The following is a 24,231-nucleotide window of genomic DNA, read 5'->3' on the forward strand; positions in this document are numbered from 1 at the left end:
CCGTATACGGACCGAATTCCACCCGATGCAAATACTGCCTTGCTTCCGCTACGCTACGGCTTCCGTCAGAGTACGAAGCGAATTCATCGATTTCGGCGCGTGTTCTGCTCAACTACGTAGCACCTCTAACCGAATTCTGACCGTATTCGCATCTCAACTTTTCAAAGGGATCGTTACGTTTGTGAAACTCAATCGCCGAGCACACAGCCTCCTACTACTGTTACTATTGGTATGAACGTTGCTAATTATTAGATTGTAAACTATAAAGATGTTGCTGGTTTCTAGCGTCCTCAATGCAATTTCAAGCAGGCTGGACTCGTAGTGGACTGAGTTGTTACCTTCTGGTCTCAACACGTACAAGTTGGGATGATGCAGAAACAGACTGCGTTAGTAAAGGAGGACATCTCGCTTCTATCGCATCAGTCAACGAGAACTCTGTCGTTTTAAGCTTGAGAGGAACATCCAGCTCAGACAACAGGGACGCATGGATTGGTTTGCATGATCAAGTTGTTGAGAATACGTTTGTATGGGCTGACGGCACGAATAGCACATGCACAAACTGGGATCCTGAAACCAATGAGCCTAATGACAGTGGTGATTGTGTAAGAATAAGATCTGATGGAAAATGGAGAGATCACGGATGCTCATCTTTATATCGGTACGTGTGTGAGTCTAATGCCACTCTCTCTACAACACAAACTCCGACATCTTTATCAGCAACGACATCAGCAAGTGCAACCACCTCGATTGTAACAACAGTATCTGCAGTAACTACCAAGTCTGCCACCACCGCTACAACGTCTTCTACAGCAATGTTTCCTACATCTCCAACCACAGCTGCAGTCACAACAGATAGCTCTACAAGCAGCCATCCCACCACGTTATCGCCAATTACAACACAATCTCCGGCGGCATCAACAGCACGATCTACGTCGGTACGGACGGCTGTCGTATTAACGACTACTGCTAAGGCCAGCATGCAATCGCTTATTACTAAACATTCTTTGTCGGATTCCGTGTCAACGCGATCTACGTCAGTGCCAACAACCATTTCATCGCCCAGCACTGAATCAGATGTAGCCAGCACACAACTACCTACCGAAGTTACTACGCTTGGCGTCATTACAACGCGCAATGCGTCAGTACCCAAATCTGTTTCATTAACAACGACTCCTCAAGCCAGTACACAATTACCAAGCACAATTTCAACGACTCCTCAATCCAGTACACAATTACCTAGCACAATTTCTACGTTTGAGTCCGTTTCCGTTTTTGTACCTTTAAAGCCAACACAGCAGCATCCTGACCAATCTTCTTCAGACGTGATTGTATACTCAGGAGTGGCAGCAGGAGCCGTTGCATTAACTTTAGTTGTTTTTCTAATTATAGTAGTCGGCATACGGTTGAATAGAAAAAGAAAAGGTTCCATCTCGAACTGCACAACAAATGTAGAGACGTCAGACTATCTGCACTTGAATCAACTGTATGGCGGCATTGCGGCTCGAAATCCAATGTTTGCAAGTGTTTCAACGAATGCATTTCATCAACGTTCTGGATCAGACAAGATGAATATACTCTACGAATCAGCAGTTGAGCTAGAAAGAAGTGCGGCACGTGAGTCAGAGAACGTCATTTACAGCATGTAACAGATGACATCCTGCATGCAATAGCAACTAACCGGTCTAGACAACAGTCATTTTGCCTATAGTCTTGTTTAGTAACAATGCTAAAATATTATTTGCATATGCTTGCATGTGCGCATCATGTAAATATCTATTTACATTAAATCACTGAAGGGGGCTAACCAGAGGAGTAGCGTGGCATGGACTAGACCAGGCTATAGCCTAGCATTTGTAGGCGTGGTCTTCAAATTTGTGGACTTCAAAATATGCAATGCTTGCCAATGCGCTTTAAATCAACTATCAGGATATCGAGGCTTCACGTGTAAGTCACGTGTTCATGTACGAATTTGAACCATTGGACAAATGGGTTTGTTACTAAATTAATTGATCAAACTTACAAGTCACGCCGTAGGACAACTGCATTTAATTTGTACATACAGGTACGTGGCTAACTCTACTCTATAGTTACGTGGGTCTGAGCATGCATCCAGGGGCACATTTCTTTAGTAGTCTCCACAAGCTAATCCAGTTGAGTTTTACCGGATTAACCGGAAGTATTCCAGTGGAATCGGTTTAGTGTGGACTAAGAAAACATGCAAGTAGACATGAGCATGCGCATTGTGCAAAATGGATCAATCTTGTCCTTTTTGCATGTATAGGGCTGCATTTGCAGCTTCTGTGTTTGTTTTGTTAACGACACGACTGTGTTCCTACTGATTCCTCCGCCTTCATTTCCGCGAGCATGTAATAATTGGCCACGCCTATATCCACAAACCAAAATTTTAATCCACCTTCTCGCTGGATTAGCTTGTGAAGTTGGGTGATTGAGCTCAACCAAATTAGGTTGTGGAGATAAAGAAACGCGGTAGAGGTCCACAAACTCAACCAAATTAATTGTAAGTAAAGGTAAGAATGTGTGGTTTTGTAAGAAGTGGGCGTGTTAACACAAGCCTCCATAATAAATTTGCTATATGTCACGCTACGCCTCTGCATGGACGTACCAATTAAATGAGCAACTGTTATGCAGTTGAGGTCAATCAGCTTTTGCCTAGAGAACTACCACATGTCGTACTGATCGAGGCATGCAAAGGTAGCATTTTAATGAGTCACCTGATTTAGACTCCTCTGCAGTCACGCGATTTTATAAATAACTTTTGCAATGCAAGAAGACGTGGACTCTGTTGCTACACTCGTCTTGTTTCTTTTGTTCGTTCAAGCATTACCTGGTTAGTCAAACGTGTGATTTAGTTTCGTGTGTGTGCACGTACTTTGCACGCGGGGCCCGAAATTATTGACGAACTATTTAATTTTATAAGCAGTATAAGCGGCGACAGTTTGCAATGTGTAGCTAGTTTTTGCTGTGTTGGTCGCTGTTTGGTAAGCGAATCGCTTACTGCAACTGCTAGAGGAAACATACGACGATTTCCCTTCCGACTGGAACTGCTTGGTAGTGTCATGCTCCGCACGTGATCCATTGCTCATCATAGTCTATCTGCATTCAGATCGATTCGAAGCTGTTCGTTGCAATTGCTGCTTGCACAAATATTTTAATAAACTACACCAACTTGAGTCATGTTTTATAGACTATATTTGAGTGTTGGTTGTTTCACTATTGTAATAACAATTTGTGAGTAGAAGCTTCAACTTGTCCATCAGGATGGACTTCGAGCGGAAGTAGCTGCTATCGTCTTTTCTCTGGCACGAAAATGTGGAATGATGCTGAAGCTGATTGTGTCAGTGAAGGCGGACATCTCGTTTCAATCGAGTCGCTCAATGAGAACAATGTTGTCTATAACTTGAGAGGGACAGGAACTTCTTTTGGAGACGACATTTGGATAGGATTAAATGACAAGGCTGTTGAAAACTCGTTTGTATGGAGTGATGGTACCGTTAGTTCATACAGATATTGGTCTGATAATAAGCCCGACGGTGACTCAGATTGCACGAAAATGATTTCAAGCGGCAAGTGGGACGATTATTATTGCTCGGTATTCTTTTTCCGACATCGTTACGTTTGTGAAACTCAATCGCCGAGCACACAGTCTCCTACTACTGAAACGCAATCGCCAAGCACACAGTCTTCTACTACTGTACAAACTCAATCGCCAAGCACGCAATCTCCTACTACTATTACTGTTGGTATGAATTTTGTTAATTATTTTTATAGATTGTAAAACTGAAAAATGTCGCTGTCTTTTAGCGTCATCGATGCAATGTCAAGCAGGCTGGACTCGTAGTGGACTGAGTTGTTACCTTCTGGTCTCAACACGTACAAGATGGGATGATGCAGAAACAGACTGCGTTAGTAAAGGAGGACATCTCGCTTCTATCGCATCAGTCAACGAGAACTCTGTCGTTTTAAGCTTGAGAGGAACAGCCAACTCAGACAACAGGGACGCATGGATTGGTTTGCATGATCAAGTTGTTGAGAATACGTTTGTATGGGCTGACGGCACGAGTAGCACATACACAAACTGGGATCCTAAAACCAATGAGCCCAATGACAGTGGTGATTGTGTACGAATAAGATCTGATGGAAAATGGAGAGATCAAAGATGCTCATCTTCATATCCGTACGTGTGTGAGTCTAATGCCACTCTCTCTACGACACAAACTCCGACAACTTTATCAGTAACGACATCAGCAGGTACAATCACCTCGATTGTAACAACAGTATCTGCAGTAACTACCAAATCTGCCACCACCGTTACAACGTCTTCTACAGCAATGTTTCCTACATCTCCAACCACAGCTGCAGTCACAACAGATAGCTCTACAAGCAGCCATCCCACCACGTCATCGCCAATTACAACACAATCTCCGGCGGCATCAACAGCACGATCTTCGTCGGTACGGACGGCTGTCGTATTAACGACTACTGCTAAGGCCATCACTCAATCGCTTATTACTAAACATTCTTTGTCGGATTCCGTGTCAACGCGATCTACGTCAGTGCCAACAACCGTTTCATCGCCCAGCACTGAATCAAATGTAGCCAGCACACAACTACCTACCGAAGTGCTTACACTTGGCGTCATTACAACGCGCAATGCGTCAGTACCCAAATCTGTTTCATTAACAACGACTGCTGAAGCGAGCACACAATTACCAAGCACAATTTCAACGACTACTCAAGCCAGTACACAATTACCAAGCACAATTTCTACGTTTGCGTCATCCAGAGAAGCTACAAAAACAGATGCATCTACTGCAAGTGCTTCAAGCAGACCTAAAACAGGAAAGAAAGAAATTGCCACTACATCGTCTCTATCTGTCTCGTCTAGTAGCTCTGCAAAAACAACTGTCTCAAAATCCGTATCTGTGTTGCACACTGGGACAGCACAAACTCGTCGCTCCGTCAGGTCTACACAGCCAAAGAAGACTTTAGCGACTACATATTCATCGATCGCTGCAGGCGAGTCAAAAGAAAACTCTTCAAGCACTGTAATGTACGCTGCAATTGCCGCTGTAGTTGGAAGTATTACCGTAATAGCGTCTGTAATATTTACATTTCTTTTCTGCAAGAAAAAGAGAAACAAGCCGAATTCCAACCAATTTCAAGCACATTCGTCAGGTAATAGATTCGTGGTTTTGCTCTGACGACCATTCATGTCTTGATTCGGCTTTTATTACAGAAAGTTCGAAATCAAACGGCGTTGGTCCAAACTTTGCAAAAGCAGGCGCTTACTTTACTAAACGCGGGTCAGCAGCAGACGTTACTCTTTACTGTGAGCCTACGACATGTACAGAAATGATAAACAATCCATTACGAGCACCAACCCAAAATAGAAGCGGAGTGGTTAATGGAGGTACTACGACAAGCTTTCACGGCTCAACAATGGATGGCGACGATTATTGCGAGCCTACAGCGTGTACAGCAACAATAAAGAAACCAATACGAGCACCAACCCAAAGTAAAAGCGGAATTGTTCATGAAAATACTACGACAAGCTCTCGCTCAACAAAGCAAGGGTTAAGAAAGAATGTCGACGTTTACTGCGAGCCTATCACAGCATCGACGAGCCAACCGACAGAAGAACTAGTCAAAGTTTTCGAAGATAAAGATTATTATCTAAGGTTTACTCCTGCAGAAAACTTGCCAAATAACAAACAGTCGTGCAAACAACAAACGAAAAATTCGGTTGCAAAGAGAACTGCTACTGAAAATGAATATGTCAAAGCAAGACTAATTAGTGGCAACCCTTTGGTCAAAGATGGAGTCAAAACGGCCAAAGTTGTGACCAGGGTTGTTGATGCTGAAAACACTCAAATGTCTTACGAGTTACTTGCTGTACCGACAAGGAAGGGTAATATGAAAGAAGGTTACCGGAATATGGCTTATGAGAAAGACACAGACTTAGATGCTCCAGATGTAACTTCAAACGGGGAAGACGTTGACAAATCGACTTCTGCAATTGTGCGTGCGTTAAGTGTGCTGAAAAACCTATATGTACATATAATCCTTGCTGTATTATAGGAGAAGGATGATGATAAGTTTTGGGAACCGGCTACCACAGAACAGGAGCTTTACGGTCAACTTGAAGGGCAGAGATTTAGACACATCGATAGAAATGATGTCAAAAACAGACAAAAAATTGGATCAGGGTAAAAAATCAACAATTCAGTGTCAATTTTATTAATAAAAATGTAACTGTGCTGCTTGTTTACAGAGAATTTGGCGTCGTAGAGAAGGCAACGTGGAGAGTGGTAAATCTGATCAATTGAAAGCTGAATGTGGTGAGTAACGTTTGATCTTAGAATGATCGAGATCATGTACCGGTGGCGGTGAAGACGCTGACGAATGAAGCTAATACCAGTGATCGCGTCAAATTTCTTCGTGAGGCGGCGATTACTGGTCAGTTCCGACATCCAAACGTCGTCCGTTTCTATGGTGTTGTTACCATAGGAACTCCGGTAAACATAATTTTTTATTATTATCAAATTTTTATAATATTAATCAACGTTGAGATAATCTTTTAGATAATGCTGGTCTTGGAATACATGCAGAATGGTGATCTAAAGAATTATCTCGAAAAACAAAAACTGAGGTATGTACAGTATGTATTGCGTTTGTTGTCGCGTCACGTGATCTATACTTGTTCTCTTGACTGATGTAGCGGAAAGTGCTGCCGTTCGGGTTTTAAACAGACGTTATTGAAAATGTGTCGTGAAATTGCAAACGGAATGGAATATCTTTCGCGCAAGTCTTTCGTTCACAGAGTGAGAGCTGAATTGATTAAAATATGCTAATATAATTTCAATATTCTAACGACCATACTGTGTGTATAGGATTTAGCGGCAAGAAATATTTTGTTAAACAAAGAGTTGGCATGCAAGGTACACATTAGTTAACTTTAATTAATTGTAATAAATTTTAGTTATTGTTGCTGTTTAGATTGCAGATTTTGGGTTGGCACGTGAGGTGTCTGACGACACTTACTACACAATTACGGGCGGGAAATTGCCAATAAAATGGTGTGCTCCTGAGGTATGAAAATCAGCAAAATATATAAGAGTGACAGTACTATACGTGTTTGTTTACTTCAGATTTGGAATTATAAACGATTTTCGTCTGCCAGTGACGTGTGGAGCTATGGAGTTGTGCTCTATGAAGTGTGGTCAGTGGGACGACGTCCGTTCGGTGTAACGAAAAACAACGAGGTAGCCAACTTGATTAGCTACACAGTCAAAAAAATGATTAATGAATTGCACATATTTATGTAAATGTTGTCTGCTTTATTGTAGGTGATGAAAAAGATTGAAACTGGATATCGTCTTCCTCCTCCTCCCGGATGTTCTCGTTCTTTTTATCATCTCATGATTGACTGCTGGTGAGTGTGGACAAACATTGTTAATATTAATTCTTGTTTCTGAAGCTGCGGTTTTTCTGTTTTTGTAGGCATCCTGATAGCCACCAAAGACCCAAGTTTGGAAACATTGTGCAGAGGCTTGGAGTATCTGACGAATTACTTCTGATCAACAAAAAGGAAGCTTCAATAACGGAAAATCTTGGAGACTCGCTACATGTGTCAGAAAACTGTTACCCAGACTTGCAACATATTTATGCAAAATGCTGATCATCAAACGTTGCACATCTACTAGCTGGAATTGTACTATAGTACATTGTATACTGTATAAATATTGCACGATTTATTGTTAATAATTTTTAGAAATTTAGCAATTATTTAGCACATCAATTGAAACATTTTTATATCTTATTTGACTTTTACTTAAACTCTTTGATACAAAAGTTATCGAAAATAATAAATGGCGGCGTCATTATACGTACATAATAATACATTAATGACAATTTTTAAATCAAACTGTAAACAAACTATTTATATATCAAATTAGTTTTGTAAGCCTGAATGTAAACACGAGTAGAACACCAACAACAGAATGGTACCGCATACGGGAATGCTAGTACCAAATACGGGATTGTGTTAGTACTGCATACGGGAATACTATTACCAAATACGGGGTAGTTAGTACCGCATACGGTATCGCATACGGGAATTCGTCAACTCGCATCAGCCATATCGGCGTCGAGCAGGAGATGTAGACTGGATGGAGTATATTGCAGCTGCAGGTAATGCACTAAATAAGAAACATTTTGTAGATTGTTGTGACGTTGGCTCAGTTAGCTTGTTTATGTCTAGGTACGTATCAGGCAGTTTGCTGGCTAGTTGCTCAAGCGGCAGAGTAACGATGTAGTCAGGTGTACCTTCTTTACATTTTCGTTGTTAGAAGACGATGTAAGGAGCTAAGGTAGAGCAAGTTACACGCTAAAGGTCTAACTTACACAGCTAGTGTTGATATTTATGGTTCTATTTTAATTTTGTAAAATTTGTAAAGCTAGAAGTTAATTATTACATGGTCTCACAGTTGCAGCAAAGATGCTCTAGACGCATAGGGAAACAAGGCTGCATGCATTAGGGTTGGCGTTAATATCCATGTTGATTGGGGCAATTTGTGGTTCCAGACTACAACATTGTGACTCGACACAACATAAATGGTAATTTATTATTTGACATCAAGTTTCAGGATATTGTTTGTTGGGAAAATGTTACTTAATTAATGTGTCTTGTGCACAGAAACATTTCAACAGCAAGTCAATTGATGGCTAGAGTTGGTGCAGAAACAGTTGTCAACATACTCATTCAATGAAGCCTTTGATAGTGAGTGCTTACTGTACCATCAAGACTCTGATAGAAATCTTGCTTGTCAAATTTTTGGAAACAAAAACGTAGCAAAGTTGGCAGAGCTGCTTTATTGGTTGGCTTTATGTAGTTAGTGTACGCAAAGGCAGAACTAGAGTATGGGGTTCTGTCTAATACAGTATGTTGGAACACAGTAAGGGAATCAAATACCTTATGCCAATTGCCTCTAGCAAAACAAAAACATTTTGAAAGGCTGATTTATCCTGTTTGTAGAAGAGTATAAGTGGCATAGAAATATGTTGCTGTTTGTTAATGAATTAACTCTACAGCAGTTCTGTCTACTAGGAATTAGACAGTAAAGAAAATTTATTCTAATTAAGTTCTAATTATTTAATAATATTTATATCAACTGTTGTGGCTATCAATGTCGCCTCAGTTCAACAAACTGCTTTCTGCACGTGATAGTCTCTTGATGGGTGGAGTGCATGCAGGCGTGGAGAAAAAGCATTTCTTAGGGATAAATACTATTTATCTCAATTTTGTAAACTTTGCGACACTAGAAGTTATTTCTTACATGGTCTCACTGCTGCATCAAGGCTAAGCCGGATGTCTTTCAACTGTTAGGTATCCTAATTGCAACAGCATATGAGAAATGAAAGGACCAGGACTACCACTGAATCTGGGGTGTGACATCTAATGTCGCAGAGTGGGACTGTCACAGAGCTTTGTCTACGATATTTTAGTCTCTCGAACTTGTTGAGGCAATGGCAATTGTTGATCTGTAGACTTGGCTTGACGTAGTCTGCAATATGAACATCTTTAGTTGTAATTAGATGTGAACGTTTTAGTTCGTGTCTTGTCTGACTTGTTTGTGGGCGGTCTTTCTGTTGTGTTTTGGAACTTGCAACTAACATTACAACACCGTCTCACGTGTGCAACCTAAACAATGAGATTTGATAACCTTGTGCATTGACAGCAGGGAGTGACTGGAAGTGCATGATGCCAGGTGTAGCGTCAGAGTACTGACAATACTCATGTTTGGAGCTGCGTTATTAATTATTAATTAGTAAAAAATTTAAATGGTGCAAATTAAATATCATTTTACATTACAGGTTATGCTATATTTATTGTATGTATTTTAATTAATAAAACAAATTGCATTTTGTAGTTAGCATGGTACAGTCATTAGTGTCTATTGGGTGTGTTAACGTAGTCACGTGATTCTACAGCTGACAGACAGTCACGTGATTTTGTAATCAGGATCTGGGAGGAAGAGTCATGAATCTCGCGGCAGCAAACGTGTTGGTTTTCTTGGTTGCTCTTACTCTACACACGTTGTCTGGTAAGTCACCTTTGCTCATGTCTGCGTACTGATTGTGGTGGGAAGACTCTAAATCTGTATTGTACGTATAACAGCGATCGAAACTGTCAAATTTGCTAATGGTGCTACGATTTTGTTAAATGCTTGGTGCGTGCGATATCCTGCAATAAAAAATCGCTAAGGACAACAACAAGAATATGTTTTTGCAGCTACGAGGTCGTGCCGTTCTTTCACGTGACACACTCTTTGAGTAGCACCGCTGGTTTTGAGCTTTCAACGCGTCTAGATAGCTACTCGAGAGCTGGAGGGTCAGCTGATATAGTGCGTTTGCAAAGGCAACAGCGAGCAAGACCAAACATTAATTATTCAAAACTATGTAACGTAGACACTAAATGTTGGTTGTTTGACTGTTGTAATGCAATTTGTGAGTAGAAGTTTCGAGTTGTTCGTCAGGATGGACTCACAGTGGAAGTAGCTGCTATCGCCGTTTCACTACGAAGAAAACGTGGAATTCTGCTGAAGCTGATTGTGTCAATGAAGGCGGACATCTCGTATCTATCCAGTCAGTCAGTGAAAATTTTGAGGTTTATATATTAAGAGGAATCAGCAGCAGCGATCATGTTTGGATTGGAGTGAATAGAAAAAGAGCACCCAACTCTTGGATTGATGGTACAACTTTTTTGTACGCACATTTGAAGGACGACGACGACGACGACGACGACGACGACGACGACGATCGACGACGACGACGCGACGACGACGACTCAGATTGCTTAAGAATGAATAAATTCAGTTTCTGGGCATACGAGGATTGCTCTATCAGGTATTACTTCGTTTGTGAAACTCCACTTTCGACTACGCACCCTCCTACTACCATTGGTATGGACTTCAACTTGTAATAATTATTGTATTGTAAAGTATAGAGAAGTCTTACTGTATGCTTTCCAGCATCATCAACACAAATTTCTAGCTCCAACTATTCCAGACAGTCGACGCTCGCAACAAATTCTCGTGAAGATATGACACCAACAACAGCAGACGTGACTCTAGCACAAGAAACAAATACGAACTCTTCAAACACGACAGTTTACGCAGCAGTCGCTGCTTCGATTGGAGTTATTGTTGTAATAATTTTTGCGTTATTATTTCTTTGGAAAAAAAGGGCAAGCAAGCGGGCTTCCACGACATTTCAATCAGGTATAGTATACATTACTAATTCTCTTATTCTAACGTTTTATAAAATTGCGATTTGTATGTAGAAAAACCACACGCAAGCAGCGTTGCTAATAACTCTACCCAGGCAGGCGCTCACTTTACTAAATTTGGGTCAGCAATGGACGTGAGCGTCTACTATAATTCTACAACAGCGATGATAAAACCAACACAAGCATCAACCCAAAGTGCAACTAGCGCTGTTCCAGGAGGTACAACGGGCGCTTATTTTACTAAACAGGAAACAGCAATGGACGTGGAGGTAATGTACCGTGAGCTGGAGCCTACGTATACAACAGCAACAACAACAACAACAACAATGAACGAATCAACACAAGCACCAATAGAAGACGAAGATGGGTATCTAGTGAGCGTTACAGAAAACGTAACAAGAAAGAGAGACGAAGAGAAGCAGCAAGGCATGTACACGTATGTGGATGCTTTAGAGGAAACTTCAAAAGAGCAAAACGTCAGTAACTCGACTAGCTTAGTTGTTTATACATTATACGTTTAATAACAAAGTCTATATGTATAGATATGTACAACTTCACTCAATGGAAACGATGATGATAATGTATACTGGGAACCGGCTTCTACGGAACGAGAACTTTACGGTCAACTCGAGGGGCGCAGATTTAGGAAGATCGACAGAAGTGACGTCACCGACAGAAAAAAGATCGGATCAGGGTAAACGATTAACATAACATTGATGTTAAATAAGTGCATTGCTTTCTGTGCAGAGAGTTTGGCGTGGTAGAGAAAGCAGTGTGGATAGTGGTAGCTTGATGTATTTTATAGAATTAATGTGTCGAGTAACAGTTGCCTTTAGAATGATAGAGAGAAGCTGACAGTGGCGGTCAAGACTCTGACAAATGAAGCTAACGCTAGTGATCACGTCAAATTTCTTCGTGAGGCAGCAATTAATGGTCAATTTCGGCATCGAAATGTTGTCCGTCTTCACGGTGTTGTCACCGTTGGATCTCCAGTACACCATACATCACTATAAGAGTTTCATATAATTTTGATAAACATGTTGTTAATATATTTATAGATAATGCTGGTTTTGGAATACATGGAAAATGGTGATCTTAGGCACTACCTTGTGAGACAAAGACAAGAGTATGTAGCAAGTGTGGCGTTGCACTTATTCCTTTGTCGCGTGACTTATGTGTTTGTTGATAGGGGGAACGAACAGTGTTGTCTTTTGGGATTTAGGGAGATGTTATTGAAAATGTGTCGTGATATCGCAAGTGGAATGGAATATCTTTCACGCAAGTCTTTCGTTCACAGAGTGAGTACTGAAACAATTAGAACATTAGATCATCATAGATAACAGTTTGTTTCTACATGTAGGATTTGGCTGCAAGAAACATTTTGTTGAACACAGAGCTGACTTGCAAGGTACATACATATCAACTGCAGTCATTTAATTAACATAATTTTTAAGTTTTGCTGACGTGTAGATTGCAGATTTTGGTATGACACGTGACGTTTCTAACGACAGCTACTATGTGACAAAAGGCGGGAAAGTCCCAATAAGATGGTGTGCTCCTGAGGTATAAATCGATAAAATATTATTGGGTGGGTGAACTAATGTGTTTGCTGTCTGTTTCAGACTTTGAATTATAAACGATATTCGTCAGCCAGTGACGTGTGGAGCTATGGAGTTGTGCTCTATGAAGTGTGGTCAGTGGGTCAACGTCCTTTTGGTTTAATGAAAAACAGCGAGGTGGCTATAAGTAGCTAATTACAAGACTATTCACAAATAGCAATTATTATTGATCTGAATACTGCAGGTAATGGGAAAGGTTGAGATTGGATATCGTCTTCCTCCTCCTGCTGGATGTTCTCGTTCTCTTTATCATCTCATGATTGACTGTTGGTGAGTGTGGAGAAACATAGTTATTAGTTGGTACAATTATATACCGCTACGGTTTATATTGCCAGGCATCCTGATCGCCATGAAAGACCGAGTTTTGGGAACATCGTTCAGAGGCTTGGAGGAAGTGAAGAATTTCTTCTTACTAACAGGCAAGACGAGGAAGCGATTGAAGGAAATCTTGGAGACACGCTGGACGTGTCAAGAAACTGCTATACAGACTTGCAACACATTTATGCAAAATACTGATTGTGGAAACGTCGTCTGTTTACAGGTACGCATTTAGTAGGTCAGTCTTGTTTCTAGCTGCCATGATGTTGGCGATAGAACTGTGGTTATACTGTATAGTTTATACTATTTCTACTGTATCATTGAAGATTGTACAAATTGAACAAATTATGTTTTTCAAGAAATTTGCATTGCAAGACAATCCATATTATCAAACTGTGGTTATGCAAGATACTGTATATACACGCTATATTAAATCGAATCCTTTTGCAAGCACATTAACACATTGTGAATACTATGTTCATGTACAAGAAAATTTTGAAAAATAAAAGTCATTTAGAGTTGACATCTCAAAAGGATGGGAAAGAACGAGGTAGGGTTGTAGGCACAGTGAGAGGAATGTTAAGCTCTTGTAACAGTATGAAGTACAAGGTGTATAGGTTGTAGTGGCAGTGGCAGTACACATAGTGCCATGAATGCATAAATACAGCATTACATCATCTCTACATGCATCCTTACATGCAGCGCACTAGTGCTCAAGGAAACGAAACTGCAACAATTCCACTTGATCGTCTGAAGCAGCTGCATATCATTACCTCGCTCGATTATCCACAGACTGCGTTTCTAGTCTCGTGACCGTCATAAGCCCAACAGCAAACTTTGTATTTGTCTCAACCCAAACCTCTCAACAAAGCGTCGAGGTGTTCGCACTGTCCAATCATTAAGCTTGAAGATGTACTTGCGGATTTAGCTAAAGTGTTTAAGGTTGCAGGTGTTAGAAACGGTTTCTCACACGTGGAGCTAGAGAAATTAAGGTCTAGCTTGATGACAACGTTTGGCAAGAAAAGGTATCGGTGACAACGGATGCCATTTGATATTGCACCAGCTCCTAAAGTGTTTCACAGAAATTGCACCAGACTATTGGAGGCTGCGAGAATAGTTCTCTTTTGTTGACGATGTCCTTGTGGTTGGGGACCGACGGAACTACAAAGGACGACGCCATTGCAGATCGTGACCGCAAGGTCGTGCCTTTTGCATCGGTACCGTAAACAGGAATCGAGTGTACTTAATGGAGATCAGTTCAAATTAAGCTGCCAGAGGTTAGCTATAAAATATTGCTTACATTAAAATACTTATTTGTAATTAACCACAGTCAGCGGTACTTATCCTTGTTTGTATTAATGCTAATATGTTATTAAGATTTGTGTATCGTGTCGTGTCCTATACGGTTTATTACTCAGACATGCTAATGGCTCTATTCAAATACTTCACGTGATTTTAGTGTCATATTTAGTCATATGACTTCTATAGTTAGCTCTGCAATTGCAAAGAGACATGGAAACACTCGCTTTGTTTGCTTTGATTGTTCAAGCATTGTCTGGTTAGTCAAACGTGTGATATAGATCTACAGTGTGGTGAATGTGTGTTGCATTTTTCATAACGCTCGAAATTATTGTCGAACTAGAGGCGACAGTCTTCAATGTGTTGATCGTTGTTTACTTACTCCAACTGCTAGAGGCCTAGGAGACATGCGGGGATACTTTTCTGACTCTAGATGCTTGGCAGTGGCACGGTTCGCACGTGATCCATCCGCTAATCTAGCTGCCGTTTAGAATAGAACCTTTTTCGAATCTGTACGTTTGCTGCTTGCGCTTTTGAAGCAACATGCAACGACTACTACACTACACCGAATTACGTCAATGTCTAGAGACTATATTTTGACTGTTGGTTGTTCACTGTTGTACCACTAATAATATTTTGTGAGTAGAAGCTTCAACTTGTCCATCAGGATGGATTTCCAGTGGAAGTAGCTGTTATCGTCTTTTCTCTGCCAAGAAAACGTGGAATGATGCTGAAGCTGATTGTGTCAGTAAAGGCGGACATCTTGTTTCAATCGAGTCGCTTAATGAGAACAATGTTGTCTATCACTTGAGAGGGACAGGGACTTTAGCAGACGACATTTGGATAGGATTAAATGACAGGGATGTTGAAAACTCATTTGTATGGAGTGATGGTACCGTTAGTTCATACAGATATTGGTCTGATGATCAACCTAAAAACAACGGGGATTGCACGAGAATGACGTCAAGCGGCAAGTGGGCCCATGGTGCTTGTTCTGTTTTCGGCGGTTTTCTTCCTGTAAAATTCCGTTACGTTTGTGAAACTCAATCGCCAAGCACGCAATCTCCTACTACTGTTACTGTTGGTATGAATTTTGTTAATTATTATTATAGATTGCAAAACTGAAAAATGGTGCTGTCTTTTAGCGTCATCGATGCAATGTCAAGCGGGCTGGACTCGTAGTGGACTGAGTTGTTACCTTCTGGTCTCAACATCTAAAAGATGGAATGATGCAGAGACAGACTGCGTTAGTAAAGGAGGACATCTCGCATCTATTGCATCAGTCAACGAGAACTCTGTCGTTTTAAGCTTGAGAGGAACATCCACCGCAGACAGCAGGGACGCATGGATTGGTTTGCATGATCAAGTTGTTGAGAATACGTTTGTATGGGCTGACGGCACGAGTAGCACATACAAAAACTGGGATCCTGCAAGCAATGAGCCCAACGACAGTGGTGATTGTGTAAGAATAAGATCTGGTGGAAAATGGAGAGATCAAAAATGCACAGATTTGTATCCGTACGTGTGTGAGTCTAATGCCACTTCCTCTACAACACAAATCTCAACAACTTTATCGGCGTCGACATCACCGTACACATCAACAAGTGCAACCACGTCAGTTGTAACTACAGTATATGAAGCAACTACCAAGTCTGCCATCACCGTTGCAACCTCTCCTCCTATGGCAATGTCTGCTACATCACCAACAGCTGCAGTCACAACAGCTACTGCTACAGCCAGAAATCCCACTACGTTATTGCCAATTGCAACACAATCTAAGATAGTGCAGTATACGCCAGTAACGACGACTACTGCTGAAGTCAACACACTACAATTGTCTACAACTTCTACGTTCACTTTAGTGACATCGCACTCTACGTCGACACCAACAACTGTGTCATTGTCAACTTCTGCTGAAGATAGCACATATTTCACCTCGCAAATTCACACAACACAAATTTCTGGCTCCAACAATTCCAGACAGTTCACGTCAGCAACAACTTCTCGTAAAGAAATAGCACCAATGGCAACAAACATGATTATAGCGCAAGAAACAAATTCAAACACAATAATTTCCGCAAGCGGTTGCTGCTTCAGTCGGAGTTGTTGCTATAATCGTATTTACAATTCTTGTATTATTCATTTTCCGGAAAAGAAGAGCAAGTAAGCGGGCTTCCTAACATTTCAATTACATTTGACAGGTATAGTACATTACTAATTCACTTATTCTAACGTTTTATTAGTTTTTTTTATTGTCTATATAGAAAAACCACACGCAAGCAGCGTAACTAGTAATTCCACCAATGCAGGCGCTCACTTTACTAGATGTGGGTCAGCAATGGACGTGAGTGTCTACCGTGATCCTACAACAGCAGTGATAAACAAACCTACACAAGCATCAACCCAAAGTTCAAGTTGCGCTGTTTCTGACGGTACAACGACAAGTGCTTATTCTACTAAACAGGAAACAGCAATGGACGTGGAGGTAATATACCGTGAGCTGGAGCCGACGTATACAACAACAACAATGAACGAATTAACACAAGCACCAATGGAGGAGGAGGATGGATATCGAGTGAGAGTTACAGAAAACGTAATAAAAAAGAGAGAAGAAGAGAAGCAGCAAGGCATGTACACGTATTTGGATGATTCAGAGGCAACTTCAAAAGAGCAAAACGTCAGTAACTCGATTAGCTTAGTTGTGTATACATTACACGTTTAATAACAAAGTCTATATGTATAGACATGCACAACGTCACTAAATGGAAACGATGATGATAATGTATACTGGGAACCGGCTTCTACGGAACGGGAACTTTACGGTCAACTCGAGGGGCGCAGATTTAGAAAGATCGACAGAAGTGACGTCACCGACAGAAAAGAGATCGGATCAGGGTAAATGATTAACATAACATTGATATTAAAATAACTGCATTGCTTTCTATGCAGAGAGTTTGGCGTGGTAGAGAAAGCAGTGTGGATAGTGGTAGCTTGATGTATTTTATAGAATTAATGTGTGAGTAACAGTTGCCTTTAGAATGATAGAGAGAAGCTGACAGTGGCAGTCAAGACTCTGACAAATGAAGCTAATGCTGATGATCGCGTCAAATTTCTTCGTGAGGCAGCAATTAATGGTCAATTTCGGCATCGAAATGTTGTCCGTCTTCACGGTGTTGTCACCGTTGGATCTCCAGTACACCATACATCACTATAAGAGTTTTATATAATTTTGATAAACATGTTGTTAATATATTTATAGATAATGCTGGTTTTGGAATACATGAAAAATGGTGATCTTAAGCACTACCTTGTGAGACAAAGACAAGAGTATGTAGCAAGTGTGGCGTTGTACTTATTCCTTTGTCGCGTGACTTATGGGTTTGTTGATAGGGGGAACGAACAGTGTTGTCTTTTAGGATTTAGGGAGACATTACTGAAAATGTGTCGTGATATCGCAAGTGGAATGGAATATCTTTCACGCAAGTCTTTCGTTCACAGAGTGAGTACTGACACAACTAGAGTATAAAATCACCCTCACTAGATAGCTATCTAACAGTATCGTTTCTACATGTAGGATTTGGCTGCAAGAAACATTTTGTTGAACACAGAGTTGACTTGCAAGGTACATAAATATCAACTGCATTCATCTAATTAGTTGACAGAATTTTAAATTTCTGTGGACGTGTAGATTGCAGATTTCGGTATGACACGTGACGTTTCTGACGACAACTACTATGTGACAAAAGGCGGGAAAGTTCCAATGAGATGGTGCGCTCCTGAGGTACAAATTGTTAAAATGTTATTGGGTGGATAAACTAATGGGTTTTCTGTCTGTTTCAGACTTTGAATTATAAACGATATTCGTCAGCCAGTGACGTGTGGAGCTATGGAGTTGTCCTCTATGAAGTGTGGTCGGTAGGTCGACGTCCATTTGGTTCAATGAAAAACTGTGAGGTGGCTAGATACGTAGCTATACTAATTACAAGACTATTTACACATAGCAATTATTATTGATCTGAATACTGCAGGTAATGGGAAAAGTTGAGATTGGATATCGTCTTCCTCCTCCTCCTGGATGTTCTCGTTCCCTATATCATCTTATGATTGACTGTTGGTGAGTGTGGAGAACATAGTTACTAGTAGGTACAATTACCACTACGTTTTATATTGCCAGGCATTCCGATCGCCACGAGAGACCGAGTTTTGGGGACATCGTGCAGAGACTTGGAGGAAGTGAAGAATTTCTTCTGACTAACAGACAAGACGAGGAGGCGATTGAAGGAAAACTGGGAGACGCGCTAGACGTGTCAAGCAACTGCTATACAGACTTGCAACACATTTATGCAAAATACTGATTGTAAACGAGTTGATTGTATTTACTAAAAATTTTGCTCACTCTAGCTACTTGTATTGAGCAATATAATTGTGTGTACAACTATTTTTACTGTATCTTACAAATCTAATTGTTATGCAAATTGAATAAATCATATGTCCATCGAAAAGTCTTGCATTTCAACTAATCTATTTTATCAAACTGTAGTTTGTAGGTATCGTAGCCTAGATATTAGATACTCACTAACTGAAATTAAAATATCTTCATTTCAAGTTCAAGCACAATGTAATATGTACCCTAGTCATGTGACGCGCGAGAGCTGCACGGAGGAGCGAGGCAGACCTGGGGAAGAGGCTAGCGCTTAGGGTCCAGCTTTAGTATGCACATTTCTATTTTATGAATTAAGTAAATTACTATAATTTTTAACCAATGTAATTTACGCGTTGTTTCTCTTCGTAAACGCCAAAAACATAATATTGGAATGTGTGTGCACATGCGTATGGGGTTAGCTTACGCGAAGTGGTACCGCATACGGGACCGAATACAATAGACTACTGCATACGGGACTAAATACAGTAGATTTCATTTGAATCAATGGATTACTTTGCTAGCTAACCAATTGAGGCTTCAAAGAGAAAGTGTGGACGCCACTGGCGATGGACAGTGCAAATCGCAGAGAATTAGGGTAGGCAAGAAATCGTTAGACTTCTAGTTCTTGCAGAAGTGCATCTTTACCGAGGCCGAGAAGGGTCGTGCTGTGCTCACTGCATGACCCTTCTCGCTAGAGTGTGCTGTGCTTACCTCTGCACTCTGTTTACTAATAGAAACGAAAGTTGTCTGTGCTCTCCTAGCTATTCAGTCTGTTACTAAGAATTCTGTCAATTTCAGATCTGCTGTCAGCCTGTGCTTGCACTTTGTTACTAGATACAGTCTGTTAATTAATAAATAATGAAATTAACGACCAAACGTCACAACTACATCTAGCAAAGTCTCTCTTTCAAACTCTTTAACTTAACTCTTCTTTCTCAGAGATCCCTGAGAGCTCTTTGTTTGGGATTCAAAGTTGTACTGTACCTGGTAAAACATTGCCGAGATAATAAAATGTTGATTATTTCGCTTAACTTTAATAAGTCAAGCATTGCTTTGCTTTGAAAAAGGAACTTTTTAATTTGATAATTAAAATAAATTTGTAACATTTGAAAATGTGTGTATTTGGAGTATGGCACTCTATTGTACGTACGTTGTTGGCAGTCTAGCTGGGGAGAGCTCTAGCATTGCCATTAGTAGAGAAAATTAATACATTAAAGTTATAAGCATTCCAATGCAGGGTTGTGCTTTTTTCAATTGGTCATAACAGACAGACAGGTTACATGTTTAATTTCTATTTAAAATTTCTCAGACAAAGTACTCTTTGGCCTTTACTAGATGGTCACTAGCAGTCACGACTTGTGAGTAAACACCATACCTCTGGAAATGATGACGGTTTTCTCTCATCTTTCATAAATTAATCAGGGGTTTCTAAAATTTAGTTTTTGAATACACCACAAATTATGTGTGCATGGTGATGGTCAGAAACAGAATTACCGGGTAAGCCATGGTGGTCTAATTGTTTATACATTGATAATGGACTATAATAGCTCACTTCTAAATTGTAACTTGAGTTTAACCTTTTGAACAAATTACGGTTGGCTTATAATATTTGAAAGGTGTGTGGGGCTTACTGTCTGAGTGGACTACAGCAGGGGTTATTGTTTTACTAATGCAGTAGATGTGCCTTGCTGCTGCACTTTAAATGAAGACTTGAGCTTTCACTTCTTCACCTGTGATGAAAGAGTGCAGTTTAGGTGTAATCCTAAACTCAATTGTTACAATGTATATTCTTGATGTTAGCTGTTTGCTTTGTCTATTATAGGTTGAACGATTAGAGTGTTGCTTTTAAATGTTGGTGATACAAATTAATTGGACGTTGGTGATACGAATGTATTAGATGTTGTCTGATTTTCTACTCCGAACTACAGAACTTACTAGTCATTTTAGGCCTTCCAGCTAATCCAGTAGGTTTCAAAGGGTTGTTTCCAATTGAAGGAGACAACTGCTTACATCTGGATTTTTTGCAATTATGTGGATGAGCTGGGCCAGGGTTCTTTTTTCTGTTTTTATAGTATGGTTTCTAGCAATCGGTGTGTGTTGCTTTGATTTAGCAGTTTAATGTTTTATAAAGGGAACACTAATACGAGAATTACAGTGAAGCTACTTTGGTGCAGCCATGATGTCTGTGAAGCCATTGTATCTGGTGCTACCATGGGATGATTTTAGTAGGCAACCTTACACAATGGAGCTTAGTGGAATATTGGATCAAGAAATAGTGATCAGGTAGAGTTTCATTTGTTGCATGGATTATTGGTAACAACAGTGGCAGGCAAAGGCACAGTTGCTACTCATTGCCAGTGCAGTGAATACTGTGAATACTATTTGGTACAGTTGCAGTATGCAATTATGTGTTAGCGCATTATTGTTTGCTTTTGTGTACTTGTATCATATTGTACTCAAAGAATTATTTTTGGATTGAGTGAGGGTGGATCTAGTGCTAAAAAATTTTTAGTTTTTTGGTGACTTACTTACGTTCTAGCATAATTGTTCTGGTGAAGGTGTGTGTCTTCTGAAAGAGGTTACCCTAGCTAAGTCACATTATGATAATCATGGCAGGCAACTTTTGGTTATTTTTGTGGAACTGTAAGTGTCGTCTAGGCTGACTCAACAGACAATGAAGGTTATACTAGCATTGATTTAGAAGTTATCTGTTGTGGTCAGTATTTCACTGTTGTACTCAACTTGTGTAAAGATCTTTTTGATCTAATGATGGTATCTGGAGCTCGACTGAGAGTTTTAGTGTTGTCATGGACCATAGTTCTAGTCACAAGTGTAACTCTATAGCAGTCTTCCAATTGCTCTATACTTTTGCAGTTCTGTTTGAGTTTAAGTTGCATTAACCGTCTCTGTATCGAGTGATCTGTAGGGCAGGGAGTTGGATTGGCATATCCCAGAGAAAAAGAAGATTGTTGTAACGTGGAAGTGTGGGGTTTAGGAAACAGCTAGTGAAACATGATCGATTTTAATTTCTCTCACAGGCATGTTAGTTCTTGTGACAATTATTTGGTTCATGGTGAAGGTAATCCAAACGTTGTTCTTCTCAAATGCCATTAGTAAGATTATTGAAATGTCATCTACACGACAAATAACAATTTAATACTAAGAGTAGCATCAGTAGCTTGAGGCAACAGTACGTGAAGTCAAGAGTTCAATACGCCATTGACTTTCAACCCATACAGATTGGCAATTGTAAAAACATTAGTTTTATAAAGTACACTGAAGGCAGTGTGGTTACGTCGTTCCTAGCAGCTCTATAAGAGGTTCAATCATTGGACTGCTTGATTATGTAGTGAAGTGTCGATTATGCAGCTATTTTGAATTAAGATGTTAGTCTTCGCTTGGTCTTAAATAACATGTTAAGGGACAGTTCCGTTAGGATTTTAAAAGTCTTTTAGGAATCCTGTGTATACACAGACCTAGCAACACATGAATTATGACACTTGCCAAACATTTTAAAACAGGGTGTGTCTTTGATTAAGCATTGCGGCGGTGGTGATGGCCTGACAATGGGAAATCATATCATGTTTTCTATAGGGTTGGCCACTTTGATATCTAAGGAGTTTGATCAATTATTGCTTTAAACAAGTGATGCAGTTGAGCATACAGAAGATTGTGGGTTTTCGTTGTGGTAAGCTAATGTCGCTGTATGAGAAATCCTTCAATTTTTCTTTCATAAGAGCAATTAATTTTTGTAGGTAAGCGAATGACTTCGTATGTACATCCTACATTTGTTACCGTCATTGAGTTTCATCCTACATTTCACAGCTCTTTTATTAGTAGATGCATTTCTTCACAAATTGTTAGCTGGGATCTGCTTGTAAAACGGAAACCAATCATTTTAGAGGAACCGATGGGCAAGTTCAAGACTTAGAGCTTCTACTCACTTTATGTTTATTTTTGGTGTTTTTTACAGGAACCATATATGCCTGCACGAGCTTGAAAGTTTACTCGTTTCGAGAGCAGTTCACTGCTCAGACTCATGCAGACTATATTCCCATCTTTGCAATTACTGACCTTGTCGTGACGACCTAGCCTTTCATGCGAGTGCCCCAACCGGCATGAGTGAGTAACCGAACTACATCCGACGGTATTGATTTTGTAATTATAAATACTTATACAGTACGATTTCTTGTTTAGCTCCCGACAAGATGTAGGCAGCGCAAGGCGAAGGGCACATGCATGATATCTGGATTGTACATGGCACCGTGACTGTATCTAAATAAATAAATAAATATGTATATTTATATATATAGCACGTACATTTTTATCTAATCAACGTATATAATTATATTTATATGTAATCACGTACGAATAGTGAGAGGAGGGTTTAATATATCAAGAGACTTTTTGACAACTTAATTAATTGTAGTTCACTCGGAGTTACGTGCCACAATCATCTATTAGAACTTACGATTCAAGTAATTTGAGTTACTGCGCGAGATTGGCTCGAGACACAGGATTTGTGGTTTTATAGTTTATTGACACTAACTCAAACAATTCATACCTATTACATATATATAACGGATATAATATACCTCCCACTATTCTACATAGACTACTATACCACCCACTATACCTATACTATAGACTACATATATCACTCACCACCTATACTATATATGCCCTATTTTTATATTGCTTTTTATGCTTGCATGCAGTAACAGCATTCTCTAATCTTGTGGTCGGTCTTGCATCTGCTGCTTAAGTCAGCCTCTTTCCTCGAAATAATCTAACATTATGATGGTTGATTCAGTAGCACCTCGTCTGTTTCTGCACCATCGGATGGAAGACAACATGGTGGTAAGAGAAGCGGGGGAGAGGCTGGAGAGATCAAAATACTGTCATAGTCTCTCACTTCTAGTTGGTCGTCGTCCTCGCGATTGTTTTGTATGTCTTCCATGTCGACAGCTTCTAGATCATCGTCGTTGCGACAAACGTCTGCTGCTTCACGTAGTTCTTCATCATGTTCTTTTATGATTTCTACAAAGAGAAGAAAAATCAATCACAATGCAATACATGCACATTGATACTGTGTAGCTACAGATATACAATCATTACATGTTTATCACACTGCTCGTCAATGAGGTACCGTACAGAAAGCAAAAAGAGAAACATCAGTACAGTATTATAGTATACAGTACTACATATATACCGGTCATTGGCGCTGGCGAATCCGATGGTCTTCGCCGTTTCCATAGCCTTCT

General features: G+C 40.1%; 5 protein-coding genes, 1 long non-coding RNA gene and 1 pseudogene across 9 annotated transcripts in view; 6 read left to right on the plus strand and 1 right to left on the minus strand.

Moving 5' to 3' along the window:
- Positions 1-293: 293 nt before the first annotated feature.
- On the plus strand, positions 294-1,646 carry LOC134179301 (hepatitis A virus cellular receptor 1-like). Its single transcript, XM_062646166.1, has one exon. It carries the CDS (start codon positions 294-296, stop codon positions 1,644-1,646), a length of 1,353 nt encoding a protein of 450 aa, XP_062502150.1.
- A 3,311-nt stretch (positions 1,647-4,957) lies between these two features.
- LOC134180476 (focal adhesion kinase 1-like) lies at positions 4,958-7,457 on the plus strand. Its single transcript, XM_062647633.1, has 11 exons — positions 4,958-5,196; positions 5,258-6,039; positions 6,100-6,227; positions 6,293-6,329; positions 6,381-6,536; positions 6,603-6,670; positions 6,740-6,842; positions 6,912-6,959; positions 7,018-7,110; positions 7,170-7,283; positions 7,368-7,457. Exons 1-11 carry the CDS (start codon positions 5,070-5,072, stop codon positions 7,455-7,457), a joined length of 1,746 nt encoding a protein of 581 aa, XP_062503617.1. The 5' UTR covers positions 4,958-5,069.
- Positions 7,458-8,137: 680 nt separating this feature from the next.
- On the plus strand, positions 8,138-9,663 carry LOC134180483 (uncharacterized). The gene is made up of 3 exons (XR_009970009.1): positions 8,138-8,211; positions 8,282-8,390; positions 9,407-9,663. It is a non-coding gene; the product is annotated as an uncharacterized LOC134180483 (long non-coding RNA).
- A 359-nt stretch (positions 9,664-10,022) lies between these two features.
- LOC134180475 (ephrin type-B receptor 2-like) lies at positions 10,023-13,572 on the plus strand. Of its 2 annotated transcripts, XM_062647631.1 has the most exons (14): positions 10,023-10,124; positions 10,536-10,982; positions 11,052-11,300; positions 11,363-11,784; positions 11,851-12,002; positions 12,056-12,092; positions 12,145-12,300; positions 12,367-12,434; positions 12,498-12,606; positions 12,669-12,716; positions 12,779-12,871; positions 12,931-13,044; positions 13,112-13,197; positions 13,263-13,572. In XM_062647631.1, exons 1-14 carry the CDS (start codon positions 10,061-10,063, stop codon positions 13,441-13,443), a joined length of 2,226 nt encoding a protein of 741 aa, XP_062503615.1. In that variant the 5' UTR covers positions 10,023-10,060; the 3' UTR covers positions 13,444-13,572. The 2 variants fall into 2 exon arrangements, with proteins under 2 accessions (XP_062503615.1, XP_062503616.1); XM_062647632.1 differs by lacking the exons at positions 13,112-13,197; positions 13,263-13,572 and having other exon boundaries at positions 12,779-12,858.
- A 1,143-nt stretch (positions 13,573-14,715) lies between these two features.
- On the plus strand, positions 14,716-16,711 carry LOC134179302 (C-type mannose receptor 2-like; annotated as a pseudogene).
- Positions 16,625-19,035, plus strand: LOC134180479 (ephrin type-A receptor 4a-like). 3 transcript variants are annotated; one of them, XR_009970008.1, is made up of 12 exons: positions 16,625-16,745; positions 16,809-17,221; positions 17,288-17,439; positions 17,494-17,530; positions 17,582-17,737; positions 17,804-17,871; positions 17,935-18,043; positions 18,119-18,166; positions 18,233-18,325; positions 18,385-18,493; positions 18,573-18,658; positions 18,719-18,857. XR_009970008.1 is itself a non-coding variant. In XM_062647637.1 (12 exons), exons 2-12 carry the CDS (start codon positions 16,883-16,885, stop codon positions 18,897-18,899), a joined length of 1,383 nt encoding a protein of 460 aa, XP_062503621.1. In that variant the 5' UTR covers positions 16,625-16,745; positions 16,809-16,882; the 3' UTR covers positions 18,900-19,035. The 3 variants fall into 3 exon arrangements, 2 of the variants coding, with proteins under 2 accessions (XP_062503621.1, XP_062503622.1); XM_062647637.1 differs by having other exon boundaries at positions 18,385-18,498; positions 18,719-19,035; XM_062647638.1 differs by having other exon boundaries at positions 18,385-18,459; positions 18,719-19,035.
- A 4,727-nt stretch (positions 19,036-23,762) lies between these two features.
- LOC134179304 (uncharacterized) overlaps positions 23,763-24,231 on the minus strand; it is a 2,154-nt gene continuing 1,685 nt past the window's right edge. Inside the window, exons 5-6 of the mRNA XM_062646168.1 lie at positions 24,180-24,231; positions 23,763-24,007 (exon numbers count right to left, since the gene is read on the minus strand). The exon at positions 24,180-24,231 is cut by the window's right edge and continues 152 nt beyond it. Coding sequence (XP_062502152.1) covers positions 23,763-24,007; positions 24,180-24,231 — 297 coding nt within the window. The remainder of the gene's footprint in view (positions 24,008-24,179) is intronic.

This window comes from Corticium candelabrum, chromosome 5, assembly GCF_963422355.1.
Source record: "Corticium candelabrum chromosome 5, ooCorCand1.1, whole genome shotgun sequence".
NCBI classification, from domain to species: domain Eukaryota; kingdom Metazoa; phylum Porifera; class Homoscleromorpha; order Homosclerophorida; family Plakinidae; genus Corticium; species Corticium candelabrum.

Excerpts from the sequence above, each read along its gene's own strand:
- LOC134180475 (XM_062647631.1), top strand. The coding sequence starts at position 10,061 with ATGAATCTCGCGGCAGCAAACGTGTTGGTTTTCTTGGTTGCTCTTACT. Across the intron at positions 12,717-12,778 it reads ACACAGAGCTGACTTGCAAG|ATTGCAGATTTTGGTATGAC; the intron begins GTACATACATAT and ends GCTGACGTGTAG. Across the intron at positions 12,872-12,930 it reads TAAGATGGTGTGCTCCTGAG|ACTTTGAATTATAAACGATA; the intron begins GTATAAATCGAT and ends TGTCTGTTTCAG.
- LOC134180476 (XM_062647633.1), top strand. The coding sequence starts at position 5,070 with ATGTACGCTGCAATTGCCGCTGTAGTTGGAAGTATTACCGTAATAGCG. Across the intron at positions 6,228-6,292 it reads AGACAAAAAATTGGATCAGG|AGAATTTGGCGTCGTAGAGA; the intron begins GTAAAAAATCAA and ends GCTTGTTTACAG. Across the intron at positions 6,537-6,602 it reads TTGTTACCATAGGAACTCCG|ATAATGCTGGTCTTGGAATA; the intron begins GTAAACATAATT and ends ATAATCTTTTAG.
- LOC134180479 (XM_062647637.1), top strand. The coding sequence starts at position 16,883 with ATGGACGTGAGTGTCTACCGTGATCCTACAACAGCAGTGATAAACAAA. Across the intron at positions 18,167-18,232 it reads ACACAGAGTTGACTTGCAAG|ATTGCAGATTTCGGTATGAC; the intron begins GTACATAAATAT and ends GTGGACGTGTAG. Across the intron at positions 18,326-18,384 it reads TGAGATGGTGCGCTCCTGAG|ACTTTGAATTATAAACGATA; the intron begins GTACAAATTGTT and ends TGTCTGTTTCAG.
- LOC134179301 (XM_062646166.1), top strand. The coding sequence starts at position 294 with ATGCAATTTCAAGCAGGCTGGACTCGTAGTGGACTGAGTTGTTACCTT.